At 41.3% G+C, this 16,335-nt stretch overlaps 1 protein-coding gene across 1 annotated transcript in view; it reads left to right on the forward strand.

Moving 5' to 3' along the window:
- The first annotated feature begins 1,830 nt into the window (after window positions 1-1,830).
- The window catches only part of LOC110608950 (exopolygalacturonase-like), a 39,555-nt gene continuing 25,050 nt past the window's right edge, over window positions 1,831-16,335 (forward strand). Inside the window, exons 1-3 of the mRNA XM_021748229.1 lie at window positions 1,831-2,030; window positions 8,833-8,902; window positions 8,996-9,304. Of these exons, the coding sequence (XP_021603921.1) occupies window positions 1,831-2,030; window positions 8,833-8,902; window positions 8,996-9,304 (579 nt within the window). The remainder of the gene's footprint in view (window positions 2,031-8,832; window positions 8,903-8,995; window positions 9,305-16,335) is intronic.

The following is a 16,335-nucleotide window of genomic DNA, read 5'->3' on the forward strand; positions in this document are numbered from 1 at the left end:
CTGACACCACTGTGTTCGACGTGTTCGCCTCCTCCTGTGTCACAGTGAAAATCCGTGCTGGGGCTACCGGATTTCCACTTCGGGAACCTGCTGCTGAAGTAGAGGCTGCTCAAATATTGCCACCGGCGATGACTGCATCACCATTGGGGGTGCCAGCGAACAAATAAGGATCACAAACGTACGATGTGGACATGGACATGGCAATAGCGTGGGAAGTTTAGGGAAGACCACTGATGAATTTGTCTATGGAATTTTCATAAGGAACTGAACCTTCTATGACACCGACAATGGAGTGAGAATTAAGACATGGCCGGCATTACATGGTGGCATGGCCTCTAATATGCATTTAGAGGATATTATGATGAAAAATGTCTGCAACCCTATCATTATAGACCAAGTGTACTGCCCAGGGAATCAGTGCAATCCAAAGGTAAGGCGAAAAGAAATGAAAATGAAAGAGTCTCTTAATGCATTGTCCATGGACAAATCTGCCCACAACATGAAATTTCTGTAACCCTTTGCCATTTCTAATGTTTGTTTTAGCTTCCGTCAAAAGTTAAGATCGCCAACGTCACCTTCAAGAATATTAGGGGCTCTTCAGCGACAACAGTAGCTATTCGACTTAATTGCAGTAGCAGTTTTGCATGCCAGAAGGTCGAGCTCACTAACATTAACTTGACGTACAGAGCAAAGGAAGGCCCTGCAAAATCCTTGTGTGCAAATGTTAAACCCACACTTAAGGGAAAATTGACTCCAACCATTTGCTAGTATTGTCAACGCTCAAACCTCGCAGCTCCTAGCCACGATACATGAGAAAGATTATCGAGGAGATGAGCATATTTCAAGTTGTAAGTTTTAGCAAATAAAACGAGACACTTCCAAGTTTCATTTTATGTAGGTTACTGCATGGGTAGATGGCCAAGATACTCGCATGTTGCTCTTTGTCTTTTTTGTTTTTTCATTTTCTATTCAATCTGCTCGCTCACTCGTCGGGTTTCGCCGTGTCGTATGGTGATTAAATTGACAATAGAAAATATGAGATTACAGTCGAAGGCGATTTGGCCAAGTTTCGACCATAGAAAAAATTATCCTATCTGAATTTTCAGGCTTTTAATAGATTTTTCGTACAGTTTTGAACGTTATTTTCATCACGATAGAGTAATCGTATAAAAATTTCCACTCAAAGGCACACATTGTCCACAAGAAGAAAAGATATGAGTATCCTTTGGTGCTAAACTCAATTTGATGCTAGATTTACATAATCCACTCCCTAAAGAATTCGTTGAGTTTCGTTGCACAGTGCGGTGATGAAATCGACAAAAGAAAATTTAACACTACAACATATCATGAACTCCTTCAGCGTAATCCAATGTATTGGATGCGATGCAACGCAACATTTTCGGCTCAAATGAGAAAAGAAATAGGGTCGCGGGAAGTAAAACGCGATTTTTTTAGAAAGGTTTGCGAAATAAGAGACTCATGAAATTAGAGTTGCTCATTTAAAACTTATTATCGGGAACCTAAGAAACTTGTTTAATAAAAACTTATTCATTTGATGGGTCGAGGTGCTGTGAGAATTTCAAGAATCAATTATCAGAAACCATACGTTTACATAAGCTAAGCTTTAACTTAATAACCTTTGGTTCGAGCTGCGAGCAGGCCAAGTGATGCTGCACAAGGGTCGCCCAAAGAAAGGCATGAGTTGTCAACACATAATAGGTCCATGTGGCAAGATATGATGAGTGGGTAATGCGGCTCCACTATAGGAAAGGAAGACCCGCACACCTCAACACCCGGTTTATTAGCAAGACTTGCCCTCCCCGGGATAAGATGAGTCTCGGCACAAAGTTATCATTATCAGCCATAGTCCCGCGTATACCCATTATGCCTATAATCGCGGGATCACCAACCTATTACCCGGCGATATTCCTGATCAAGCAAACGATCACATCATCATTGGATTATCAGAAAATGCTATATTTATCTCTGTTTTCTTACAGTATTAAAGGAGAACAGCCAGAGAGGCAAAGGTACGATGTTCTTTTATACTGTTCAAGTTCTAAGCAATTCCTTTCTCTCGATTTTCTCTTCAGACTTATTGAGTTGAGCATCGGAGTGGCTGCCGTGGGCACCCATCACCTCACGTTCTCATTCTTGCAAGTTTAACCAATCACAGCACAGCTCTATTTTTCGACTGCATCAATAAGCCAGCTCGAGTGCTCATTGGTCAATAAGCTCAAAGTTTTGGAATAAAAATGCATAAGCTCTATCATATCGATATATTATCGAACCTCGTGAGTATGTGCGTCGCCTACTTTACTTTTCATTTTAGCTGATTTTGTGTCAGTGCACGACATATCGAGGCATTGAAATCTCTTCGGCGAAAAATACATTTTCTCATTAGGTTTTCTTAACATCTTAAAATTTTTTTTATTGCATGCTAAGGGCAATTTTCAAAAGATTCAAGCACCGATTATGAATTTAGAAGGTACATGGCACTAATTTTATGAAAATAGAATATTCTGTGAAGCAAATAAATCTACCTGTACTATGATTTAGGATCTACTCAAGCATCATCACTTAAAATCTCTTCAAGAAAGGAAGTCACTGTGAGTATGTGTCACGATTAATCGTTGCTCCGTTTCATTTTCTTTAAAAGGAAACGTGACGCGGCTCATAAAAAGTGCACACGATTTCTACTTATGTGAATTCTAATTTTTTTATATAATATTTTTGGAATATTTACGGTGCGAGACAAATGAAAATGTAATATTGGCGTTAGAGGGTGCTTGTCATGAACAAGTAAGAAATCGCTATATCAGTATGAAAGGCTTAGACGTTGACTTGCGGTCGTCGAAGCCGGTCAAAAATAACCTTTCCGGTTATCAATAATTTTACAACTGCAGATAGTGGTAAAGGATCGAATCCATAGAGAACTGAAAACTTATCTATTTTTCTCAACAAAACCAAGAGAATTAACTGAATGAGAAGCTAAAAGCAAGTAACTGAAAGCGGAACAAAAGTCGATTGCAATTAAAGTAAAAAAAGGGAAGGTTTTTTTGCATGAAGAAATAGAGAGATCCAATCCTAGCTACCCAATCGCATGGAGATGTTGCTAGATCATACAATTCCTTAGTTGTTACACCAAGTGTTCTTGGGTCTGAATAATTCCAGCAATTACGGATTAAAAATTATCCAAACTAACAATTAATTACCTTGCAATCAAGAATCAAGTGGCTAATTTGATCAAAACAACAAAGTAATTATAGATTCAAGTACCAAATTGCATGAATATTGAACAAATCAAAGACAAATAGTTTATGTTCAGATCTCACAATCCATAAAACAACCTTAGTTTCAACCAATCTTAAACTAGAATAAAAGGTTTCAGCCACTCATGGCTGAAACAAAACAGAAAATAAAGGGGGAAAGCAAAAGATGAAGAACCGAAGATGGAGATGGAGAAGGGAGAGCGCCGGCTACTCCTCCTTGCCTTGGCCTAATGGTGTCTTCTTCCAATCTGCCTTGGATGGCCTCTTTGAGATCTTTCAATATGTTTTAAGATACTGTCTTAGGCTTTCAAGATGGTGTCCACGTTTTAAGAGGCTACCCAAAATGCCCTTGGTTTAAGATGTGCCATCCATGCACATGTGTGAAGGGAAAAACGTGGGGCATGTGTGGCTTGTGCAAGAATGGGTCTTTTGGTCTTTGTTTGCTGCCCAAGTATCTTCAAGATGCTGCCCAAGGTGCCCAAGACTTGCCTTCACACTCTCCTTGCCGCCCATGCTCTAATAAGGAAGGTGGAGCCTCCTTTGCAATTTGAATTTTGAATGTGCAAGGCATGAGGTGGCAAGCATGTGATCTTTGGATTTGGCTTCCTTGATAAGCTGGATTTTGAAATTCAAAATTTGAATATGAATCTTGAAGATTTGAAATTCAAAATACCTTCCTTATTTGGCTCTTCATTTATGCCAACTTGAGACTTGCCTTCTTGAATAAGGAAAAGGCTACTTGGAGATTTGAAATTTGAATTTCAAATTGCTTTGGCTGAATGTTCTTTCCTTCTTTGCCACTTTTCTTATTTAGAATTTTCCTTATTTAGCTTCACTTGAGTTCAACTTGGTAGGCTTGCTCTCCTTTGCTCCATTTAAGGCAGTTTTAAGGGTATTTTCTCCAAAATGTCATTTTTCACCATTTTCTGCAAAATAATGTCAAGAGCACTAAATTAAGCAGAAATCATGTAAGTAATCATCAATAATATCAAGATAAAAAGGACTAAAATATGCTCTATCAAATACCCCCCCACACCTAGCCTTTTGCTTGTCCTCAAGCAAATAAACATAGTCAAGTAAGCTTTCTTTGCTACTTGATCCTTATTTCCACTTAAGCTCTTACTCTAGACACCTATTTTGAATCATTGCAGTGAAGAATATATGCATGAAGATTACTCACCTTCTTTCCTTGTTCTCCTTGCTTACCATGGCTAGGATTTATTTTACTCAAGAGAGAGATCATATATGCACACATTATTTGTTCAGATAAGACTCTTTTCAGCTTTCGGATTGACTTGCCCTTACCTTGAAGTACTTTATTCAGTCTTTTTGCACTTTAATATTGCTTGAAAAAGTCACCATCCTTTTGACGTGAAGATACATATTGGTGATACCCACCCCCAGTTACTTAGTTGGTCACCTGTCCAAGTGGCTACTAGCTCTGTTCATAGTCTTTTAACCATTGGAATAGTTTTGAATTTGTGCTTATGAGGTCTTTGCCTTTGCTGAATTTTCTTTCTCTCAATGATTTGGGCAAATCAACACCAATGGCTAAATCAAGTCATGTTAAGTTCATTCACACAATTTCAATTTATTCTCTCTAATGAGTGTCATCAATATATTTTTTACCATGGCAAACTCAAAGATTCAATTCAAAAGGCAATTCTCAAACATGAATACAACTCACTGCAATTGATTCAACATAGGTTTAAAGAGTCATCACATCAATGGGGTTATGGAAAGAAAAGCTCATCAACATAGTCTATCAGTTTGAGTGAAGCAAATTGAAAGACAAAAAGGAAGAAGACTGTGCTTGTGTGTGTTATTGAAAGCAAAATGAAAATTTGAAAAAAAAAATCACACTGAAAATGAAAATAAAAATTCAAACTGAAACTCAAAGCAAAAATTAAAAATTCAGAAATATGCACCCCTACACCTAAATCATGCATTGTCCTCAATGTATAGGAAATATTAAAATGCAAAAGAAACTGAGTACTCCCCTGGGTGTGGTGTGCATGGTGCGATCCACTTGATCAAGGCTAAAGTAATTGGAGAAGGGAAAAGGGTCCCAACTGCATTGAGTAAAAAGTGTAGCACTCCTTTTGATTTTGTCATAGCACATCCTATTTTCTCCATGTACTCATGAAGTAACATGATTAGCTTCTCTTCTTTCAGATGAGGTGTGCCTCTAGCCCTTATGTTTGCATTTTTTAGCACTTCCAACTTCGATTGATATTTCTCCATAGGTAGCTGCAATTTGGCATTAAGTTCAGGCAAAATAAATTCTACCTTATCCGGAGGTTTGGAAAGGCATTGATCTGCATGGTCATTTGGTTTAGGTGCTTGGAATACCATTTGTTCCTTGTGAGCATGAACTATTTGCATTGGAAGGCTGAAAGGAGTTTCAGGCGATGGAAGCTGTGGTGAGAGGTTCGGCGGCCGAAAGGTGGTGGTTTCAATCTGCGCAAGGCTGATCTGAAGAGGTGCGACTGGCTTTCCTTTGTTATGTGCATGTTTGTAGTCCATCTGTTGGATGCAACAGTCAGTTTCTTTCAGTTCTAGTTTTTTCTGGCTTTCTTCCCTGCAAAGATCATTGATCAGAATATCATGTTGATTTATAAAAAAAACATCTTTGCTCATACGATCAATAATATCTAAACTATCAGCAGGTTCTGTTTGACCAGTTTGTTTAGACAAACAGTATTCTGGTTGATTCTCTTCAGCAGCTTGTTCTTGAACTTGTGAACTTTCATCATCTTCCTCATCATCTTGAAACTCGTCCTCTCTTCTTATCATGGTTGCACTCATTGAGGTGGTCAATTGTTCTACCTGCTGTTGGAGAGTTTGCACAGAAATTGCCAATGTCCTAATCTTCTCTTCAAGGTGTTGGTTGGAACTTGGAGGTTCTTCTTGGGCTTTATTTTCTTGATAATCCTGGTAGTTGTTATCTCATGCATAACTGAAGTTCGGAGGGTCTCCCCAACCTGGATTGTATGTGTTATAGTATGGATCATGTCTTGGCTGTTCATAGTATCCTCCAAATGTATGAACTGGTTGCTCATTGAATCCTTCAAATGTATGTCTAGGCTGACTATTCTCATAAAGTGTAGGACATTGATCAGTTGGGTGTCCCACATATCCACAGATCCTACATGGCTTTGGTGGCTGGGCTGCTTGAACCTGTTGAACTAGTCCTATGGCAAAATCTTTTACAAAAGATGTCAAAAAAGAAATATCAGATCTACTTACCTTATCCATGATTCAGATCTGCGATGGTGATTGTGCCTTTTGGTGAGATGTTCGACGGCCGAATGTGTTCCAGAAGGTGCTCCAGCGCAAAGGTGGTCTTCACTCTTTTTTTTTTCAGATTTGCGATATGGTGTTCTTCGGATTACAAATCAGGTCCTTAAAGAAAAATAAATTAGTTAAATCAATTCCCCGGCAACGGCGCCAATTTTTTGACTCGCGGGTGTCGAAGCCGGTCAAAAATAACCTTTCCGGTTATCAACAATTTTACAACTGCAGATAGTGGTAAAGGATCGAATCCACAGAGAATTGAAAACTTATCTATTTTTCTCAACAAGACCAAGAGAATTAACTGAATGAGAAGCTGAAAGCAAGTAATTGAAAGCAGAACAAAAGTAAAGTGCAATTAAACTAAAAAAAGGGGGGTTTTGAGATTGATTTGATTAGCAAACTACTGAAATCAATTAAATAAGCAAGTAATTAAAATAAAAGAGAAATTCAATATGAGAAAGGTCTAGTTGACAAGATTGATCCACTTTGGTTATTCGGATTGATCATTGAAACTTATGTTCTCTTGATTGATTCAATAGATTAGTTATGAATGTGGAAGACGCTTCTCACCACCATATCTCTCCTTATGTTTAAATCAATTAGGGAACGTCCTCTAATCAATTACTAATTAACAAATTGTCAAGGAACGCCCTTGGGTCTTAGGCATCAAAACAATTGTCAATTGCATGAAGAACTAGAGAGATCCAATCCTAGTTACCCAATCGCATGGAGATGTTGCTAGATCATACAATTCCTTAGTTGTTACACCAAGTGTTCTTAGGTCTGAATAATTCCAGCAATTACGGACTAAAAATTATCCAAACTAACAATTAATTACCTTGCAATCAAGAATCAAGTGGCCAATTTGATCAAAACAACAAAGTAATCATAGATTCAAGTACCAAATTGCATGAATATTGAACAAATCAAAGACAAATAGTTCATATTCAGATCTCACAATCCATAAAACAACCATAGTTTCAACCAATCTTCAACTAGAATAAAAGGTTTCAGCCATGAGTGGCTGAAACAAAACAGAAAATAAAAGGGAAAAGCAAAAGATGAAGAACCGAAGATGGAGATGGAGAAGGGAGAGCGCCGGCCACTCCTCCTTGCCTTGGCCGAATGGTGTCTTCTTCCAATCTGCCCTGGATGGCCTCTTTGAGATCTTTAAACATGTTTTAAGGTGTTGTCTTAGGGTTTCAAGATGCTGCCCACGTTTTAAGAGGCTGTCCAAAATGCCCTTGGTCCAAGATGTGCCATCCATGCACATGTGTGAAGGGAAAAATGTGGGGCATGTGTGGCTTGCGCAAGAATGGGTATTTTGGTCTTTGTTTGCTGCCCAAGTGTCTTCAAGATGCTGCCTAAGGTGGCCAAGACTTGCCTTCATACTCTCCTTGCCGCCCATGCTCTAATAAGGAAGGTGGAGCCTCCTTTTCAATTTGAATTTTGAATGTGCAAGGCATAAGGTGGCAAGCATGTGATCTTTATATGTGGCGTCCTTGATAAGCTAGATTTTAAAATTCAGAATTGAATATGAATCTTGAAGATTTGAAATTCAAAATACCTTCCTTATTTGGCTCTTCATTTATGGCAACTTGAGACTTGGCTTCTTGAATAAGGAAAAGGCTACTTGGAGATTTGAAATTTGAATTTCAAATTGCTTTGGCTGAATGTTCTTTCCTTCTTTGCCACTTTCCTTATTTAGAACTTTCCTTATTTAGCTTCACTTGAGTTCAACTTGGCAGGCTTGCTCTCCTTTGCTCCATTTAAGGCAGTTTTAAGGGTATTTTCTCCACAATGTCATTTTTCACCATTTTCTGCAAAATAATGTCAAGAGCACTAAATTAAGCATAAATCATGTAAATAATCATCAATAATATAAAGATAAAAAGGACTAAAATATGTTGTATCAGACGTAAAGATAAGTTTTGCTGCAAACGAATGAAAAACAAGACAATATCTACTTATAGGTTAGACGTTAGTCGGTATTTCTCTATTATGCTTTTTATTAAAAAGCGACAAAACAATTTCCAATAATAGAACAAAATTTACAAGTAAATAACTTCCCTCCGTTATAAAATCCGGTAACTTTAGATGATTTCTTAGATATAAAAGCTTTTGCAAACAAGGAGAAATCCATTCTAATTTGCCGTGCATTTTACGAAAGAACTTAGAAAAGAAAAGGCTTCGTGAAGATGATGACCCTGGAGACGTATTTTTCCCTAACATCTTTGCTATTATTGTTTATTTTTGCTGGTAGAGTTCAATTTGCCGCATTTGATGTGAAAAATTACGGTGGTAAAACTGATGGCAAGTCAAATATTAGCAAGGTGTGCTGACAATTCCTAATTTTGAATTTTGCCGTGATTTTCTTATACCTCATTTTAACTGAACTTTCATCTCCCTTTTTTTTTTCTTTTCAGGCATTATTGGGCGCGTGGAAAGAGGCTTGTTTAGCAAAGGGTTCCAACAGAGTTGTAGTACCCAAAGGAACATATTCCATAGGTTTAACTGACTTAAATGGTCCATGCAAGGGATCCATGGAGCTTCAAGGCCAAGGAACCTTGTTAGCACCAATAAACCCTAGCAAGTATGCCAAAGACAGCTGGATTACTTTTGCATACATTGATCGATTCAAATTATCTGGTGGTGGAACCTTCGACGGACAAGGGCAAGTTGCTTGGAAGCAAAATAACTGCGGTCGAAATCCAAAATACAAGAGACTTCCAGTTGTAAGTTTAATTGAATCGTATATTGTGCATGTATCTATACTGCTTTGTAAGATGATTAATAACTGACTCGTGGTTGTCGAAGCAGGTCAAAAATAACCTTTCCGGTTATCAACAATTTTACAACTGCAGATAGTGGTAAAGGATCGAATCCACAGGGAATTGTAAATTTATCTATTTTTCTCAACAAGACCAAGAGAATTAATTGAATGAGAAACTGAAAGCAAGTAACTGAAAGCAGATCAAAAGTAAAGTGCAGTAAAAGTAAAAAAAGGGGGAGGGTTTGAGATCGATTTGATTAGCAAACTACGGACAGCAATTAAATGAGCAAGTAATAATTAAATAGAAGAGAAATCTAATATGAGAAAGGTCCAGTTGAAGATATGGATCCACCTTGGTTGTTTGGATTGATCATTGAAACTTATGTTCTCTTGATTGATTCAATAGATTAGTTATTGAGGTGGAAAACGCTTCTCACCACCATGTCTCTCCTTATGATTAAATCAATTAGGGAACTTCCTCTAATCAATTTCTAATTAACATATTGCCAAGAAATGTCCTTGGGCCATAGGCATCAAAACAATTGTCAATTGCATGAAGAAAGAGAGAGATCCAATCCTAGCTGCTCAAACGAATGAGATGTTGCTAGATCATACAATTCCTTAGTTTTTATACCAAATGTTCTTATGTTAGAATAATTCCAGCAATTACAGACTAGAAATTATCCCAACTAACAATCAATTACCTTGCAATCAAGAATCAAGTGGCCAATTTGATCAAAACAACAAAGTAATCATAGATTCAAACACACAATTGCATGAATATTGAACTAATCAAAGACAAATAGTTTATGTTCAGATCTCACAATCCATAAAACAACCTTAGTTTTAACCAATCTTCAACTAGAATAAAAGGTTTCAGCCACTCATGGCTGAAACAAAAATCAAAAACAAGAAGAGAAGATGAAAAGGTGAATCGATTGCTTGAAAGGGAGCAGAGGAGCGCTGGTCCTTGCTTGGCCGAATGGGGGGAGAGGATTATGCCTCTCTTGGTCTTCTTGAATGTAACGACCCGAAAATCGGACCGCTACCGGCGCTAGGATCCGGGTCGGCTTAAGGCCGCCAAGACCCGTAGCAAGCCTAACATACATCCTGTGAACCTGATTAATCCCATACATGATCAACAACATACGTAAAAAAATTTAAAACTTTTCCTTCATTCATAAGCCAAACTCAACCTGTGCATGCACTGAACATACTCATAATCATAATCATGACCCCTCTGTGGGATCTCATCAATACCCCAATGGGCGATACATCATAAGATGAGTTGGCTTACATGAACATTATAAAACATCCAGGATCATGTATTAAAAGGGATACCTCATACATAATGTCAAGCACAATCTCTAACCTCAAAGTCATTACATGACTAAAACTGTACTTTTACATAACATTAATACATTTATCATGTCCACACTATCTATTACATTCACAAGACTTCCTTACTCTTATGGATCTCCTGGTCTACCCTGTACCTGCAATCCTGGGGAAATGGGAGAGGGGTGAGCTACTAGAGCCCAGTGAGCAGAATAATAAAAACATTTAAATCATATGGATCATGGAATGCATCACATCACAGCTAAATCACATCAAGGATGAACTTGTCACCAATAGCCCTCTACATAGTCCAACTGTGCCAGAACGTAGAATGGGTCCTGGTCTTTCCCTTACATATCATAACATAACAGTGTCTAACTGTGCCAGAACGTAGAATGGGTCCTGGTCTTTCTCTTACATAGTGCCAGCGAACGTAGAATGGGTCCCACTGGTCTTACTTTCCGTACCGTACATATCACATCGTCATATCATAGATCGAGGGCTATGGATCATCCAACATTCATCCACATCAACATTAAAACGTGCAATGCAACATATTTGTGGATTCTAATGCAAACAACCTAAAACATCACATGGCATTCATGATGCATGTATATGCTCAAAACTGTATAATTGTTTTACTTAAAATATAAAGGTTTATTCCACTCACCTCTGGGTAGCTCTGACCAGACACTGGGGCAAAAGACTCACTGCTGAGGTCCTCGGTTCCTCAGGTCCGAACCTACACAGGTGGACTCAAATGAGGGACCAAACATACATGAACATAACTCTAACTATTCCCCAAAAACCCCCTAAAACATCATGGAATAATCATAGAAAAACATGCAAGAAAGGGCTGGACAGGGCACTTTCGGCGGCAGGTTCGGCGGCCGAAAGTCCCTCCAGAGCCGAAAGCCAGGCAGGTTCGGCGGCACCTTCGGCAGCCGAAACTCCCAGACAGAGGCGAAACTCATGCATGTTCGGCGGCACCTTCGGCGGCCGAAAGTGCCAGACAGAGACGAAAGTCTCCTTTCGGGGGCAAGCTTCGGCAGCCGAAGGCTGCCTCCACAAGCACGTTCGGCGGCCGAAAGTTCCTTCGGCTGCCGAACCTGATTTCTCCCAAAATGGCAGAAACTCAGCTCCCCTAAGCATTTATGCCTCCAAAACTATCCAACATGCATAAACCTATTCTACAACACTCAAACACAAGCATGCAAGCTCCTAGGGGCATCAAACCATCAAAACCCCAACTACAACACAACAAACAACTCACATTGTTCATAAACACATATAAAACCCATAAACCTAACCATGAGCTAAACATGCATTTTACCCCATAGATCTTGCATAAAACTTACTTTAAACATAGAATGAGCTTAAAATCGGCTCTTACCTCTTGTAGATCGAGGGAGAGACGCCCTAAACTCGGAGGTGGGAGGTTTTGAGTTATTGAGCCTCAAAGCTCCAAAACTTTGCTCAAAGCTTGAAAATCTTCAAAACAAGTTAAAAACTCATGAAAATCGAGTAATATGGGAAGGAAAGAACTCAAGATCGGTGAGGGACGGCGGAGAGCTCACCTTGGCCGGAAATGGGGAGAAAGCTCGCCCATTTTCGGCTAAGGGACCCTTTTATAGTGGCTGGCCAGGCCACGTTCGGGGGCCGAACGTGCCTCCGCATGCATGCCATGTTCGGCGGCCGAACTTGAGGTTCGGCGGCCGAACCTGGACTTTCCTCACCTATGCTTTCGGGGGCCTAAAGGCGCTCCCGAAGGCATGTATGTTCGGCGGCCGAACTTGAGGTTCGGTGGCCGAACCTGAGTTTTCCTTCAAGGTTATTTTTATACAAAAACTCATTTCCATTTTACTTAAAACCATGAAATACCTTAAAACATTTTATGAAAACATACTTCTACCCTACTAGAGGCTTCCGACATCCGAAATTCCACCGGACGGTAGGAGTTCCGATACCGGAGTCTAGCCGGGTATTACATTCTCCCCCCCTTAAGAACATTCGTCCCCGAATGTTCCTCAACTAGCACATAGCATGGCATAAGACATTACATACATACATAGCACATAAACACATAGAGATCTAACCTTAAAAGAGATGAGGGTACTGCTGGAGCATAGACTCCCGTGTCTCCCAAGTGCATTCTTCCAATTTGTGGTGGTTCCACAGGACTTTCACCATCGGGATTTCCTTGTTTCTTAGCTTTCTGATCTGGGTGTCTATGATCCGTACTGGCTGTTCAACAAAGGTGAGATCCTCTTGGACCTCCACATCAGGCTCACTAAGAACCTTGCTCGGATCTGACACAAACTTCCTCAACATTGAAACATGGGAAACCGGATGGATTCTTTCCATTGAAGCAGGTAAATCCAGCTTGTACGACACATTCCCAATCTTTTGCAAGATTTCAAAGGGTCCGATGTATCGTGGGGCTAGTTTACCTTTCTTTCCGAAGCGAACCACTCCTTTCATAGGAGACACCTTGAGCAATACCAAATCCCCCTCCTGAAACTCTAACTGTCTTATGCGGACGTCTGCATAACTCTTCTGTCTGCTTGCAGCAGTCTTGATCCTTTCTCTGATTATGGGTACTACCTTGCTGGTGATTTCTACAAGCTCAGGCCCTGCCAAGGCCTTTTCTCCAACTTCTTCCCAGCAAACAGGTGATCTGCACTTCCTCCAATATAAAGCTTCATATGGAGCCATCCCGATGCTAGCATGATGGCTGTTATTGTAGGCAAACTCCACCAAAGGTAGATGCTGCCTCCAAGAACCGCCAAAGTCCAGCACACACATCCTGAGCATATCCTCTATGGTCTGGATGGTCCTTTCTGATTGTCCGTCCGTCTGTGGGTGGAAGGCAGTACTGAAATCCAACCTGGTACCCATGGCACTCTGCAGACTCCGCCAAAACCTAGAGGTGAACTGGGGCCCTCTATCCGACACTATCGAAACCGGAACCCCATGCAGCTTGACGATCTCATCAACATACACCTGCGCCAACTTGTCCACAGAATAGCCACTCCTGACAGGGATGAAGTGAGCAGATTTGGTAAGTCTGTCCACCATCACCCATATGGAGTCCACTCTGTTGGACGCCGCCGGTAACCCCACTACGAAGTCCATAGCTATATTCTCCCATTTCCACTCTGGAATAGGTAGCGGGTTAAGCATTCCAGCCGACTTCTGATGTTCCAGCTTCACCCTCTGACACACTTCGCAGGCTGACACAAACTGTGCCACTTCTTTCTTCATAGCTGGCCACCAATAAACCTTCTTTAGATCTTGATACATCTTGGTGGCTCCGGGGTGAATAATGTATCTTGCATTATGAGCCTCTCTCATAATGTCTCCTTTTAGCCCTATGTCATCTGGTACACACAGTCTGCTCCCATAGCGGAGGATCCCCTTGCTGTCGAATCTGAACTCACTATCATTGCCTGACTGAACAGTCCTGGCAATCTTCACTAACTCCGGGTCCTCATGCTGTTTCTGAGCCACCTGCTCCAGAAACACGGGTGCTACTCTCATCTAGGCCATCAAGGCACCTGTACCAGACAACTCCATCTGAAGACCTTCCTCAATGAGCTTGTAAAACTCCTTCACCACTGGCCTCCTCTCTGCCGATATGTGGGATAAACTGCCGAGTGATTTCCGGCTTAAGGCGTCTGCCACAACATTCGCCTTACCCGGATGGTACTGAATCTTGCAATCATAGTCACTCAGCAGCTCCACCCATCTTCTCTGTCTCAAGTTCAAATCTCTTTGACTCAGGATGTACTGCAGCCTTTTATGATCTATGAAGATCTCACATTTTACCCCATAGAGGTAGTGCCTCCACATCTTGAGTGCAAAGATTACTGTTGCCATCTCCAGGTCATGTGTGGGGTAATTCAACTCATGCTTCTTCAGCTGCCAAGAAGCATAAGCAATCACCCTCTCATTTTGCATCAGTACACAACCTAGTCCCACACGGGACGCATCACAAAAGACCGTAAAGTCCTCATCACTAGATGGCAGAGCTAAAACTGGTGCTGAAGTCAACCTCTTCTTAAGCTCTTCAAAACTCTCTTCGCACTGGTCGGTCCACACAAACTTCTGATTCTTCCTGGTTAATCTGGTCAGAGGAGCTGCAATCTTTGAGAAGTCCTAAACGAACCTCCTGTAGTAACCTGCCAAACCCAAGAAACTTCTGATCTCTGTCACTGAAGTGGGTCTAGGCCAGTTAGCCACAGTTTTTGTCTTCTTGGGGTCTACCTCTATACCATTCTCTGACACAACATGCCCCAAGAATGAAATGCTCCTCAGCCAGAACTCACACTTAGAGAACTTGGCATACAAGCCATGTTCCCTCAAAGTCTGCAAGACCAACCGCAGATGATGGGCATGCTCCTCTGCATTCCTAGAATACACCAAGATATCATCTATGAAGACAATAACGAAGTGATCCAGGTACCGGCTAAATACTCTGTTCATGAGATCCATGAATGCTGCAGGGGCGTTGGTTAACCCAAACGGCATCACAAGGAACTCAAAATGCCCATATCTGGTCCTGAAAGCTGTCTTTGGCACGTCTTCCTCCCTTATCCTTAGCTGATGATACCCCGATCTCAGATCTATTTTGGAGAAACAACCCGCTCCTGCTAGCTGGTCGAATAGATCGTCGATCCTTGGCAAAGGGTACCTATTTTTGGTAGTGACCTTGTTCAACTGCCTGTAGTCGATACAAAGTCTAAGGGACCCATCCTTCTTTCTCACAAACAAGACCGGAGCACCCCAAGGTGAGGTACTATGTCGGATGAAGCCCTTTTCTACCAGCTCTTGCAACTGCTCCTTCAACTCCTTCAACTCAGCTGGGGCCATCCTGTAGGGAGGGATAGAGATCGGCCTAGTTCCAGGTACCAACTCTATCTCGAACTCTATCTCCCTAGCAGGTGGTAAACCCGGAAGCTCGTCTGGAAAAACATCCTGAAACTCTCTGACAACTGGCACCGAGGCTGGCTCCCTGACCTGACTGTCTAGCTCTCTCACATGAGCTAAGTACCCCTGACATCCCTTCCTAAGCAACCTACGAGCCTGAAGAGCTGATATCAGACCTCTAGGTTTGCCCCTCTTGTCTCCTCTGAAGACGACCTCTGACCCGTTCTGATCTCTGAACCTGACTACCTTGTCCTTGCAGTCCAAGGTAGCACCATGGGTAGATAGCCAATCCATCCCTAGAATGACGTCAAAGTCTGTCAAATCTAGAACCACAAGGTTGGCGGAGAGGCATCTTCCCTCAATAAAAACCGGACTGTACTGGCATACTGACACTGCCACTGACGGGTCACACTTGGGTCCACTGACCCATAGGGGACACTCTAACCCAGAGACTATCAGACCCAACCTCTCGACGGCTCTCGGAGCAATAAATGAATGAGATGCACCCGGGTCCATTAAAGCATACACATCAGAACACCCAATGATGAGATTACCTGACACCACGGTGTTGGATGTGTTAGCCTCCTGCTGAGTCATGGTGAAGATCCTGGCTGGAGCTGATGGACCTTCACCTCGAGAACCAGAAGAAGAGGCTGCCCCTCTCCCTCTACCTCTGCCACTGCCCTAAGTTGTGGCTGGAGCTGCTGGCTGTGCCACACTACCAGA

Source organism: Manihot esculenta, chromosome 18, assembly GCF_001659605.2.
Source record: "Manihot esculenta cultivar AM560-2 chromosome 18, M.esculenta_v8, whole genome shotgun sequence".
NCBI classification, from domain to species: domain Eukaryota; kingdom Viridiplantae; phylum Streptophyta; class Magnoliopsida; order Malpighiales; family Euphorbiaceae; genus Manihot; species Manihot esculenta.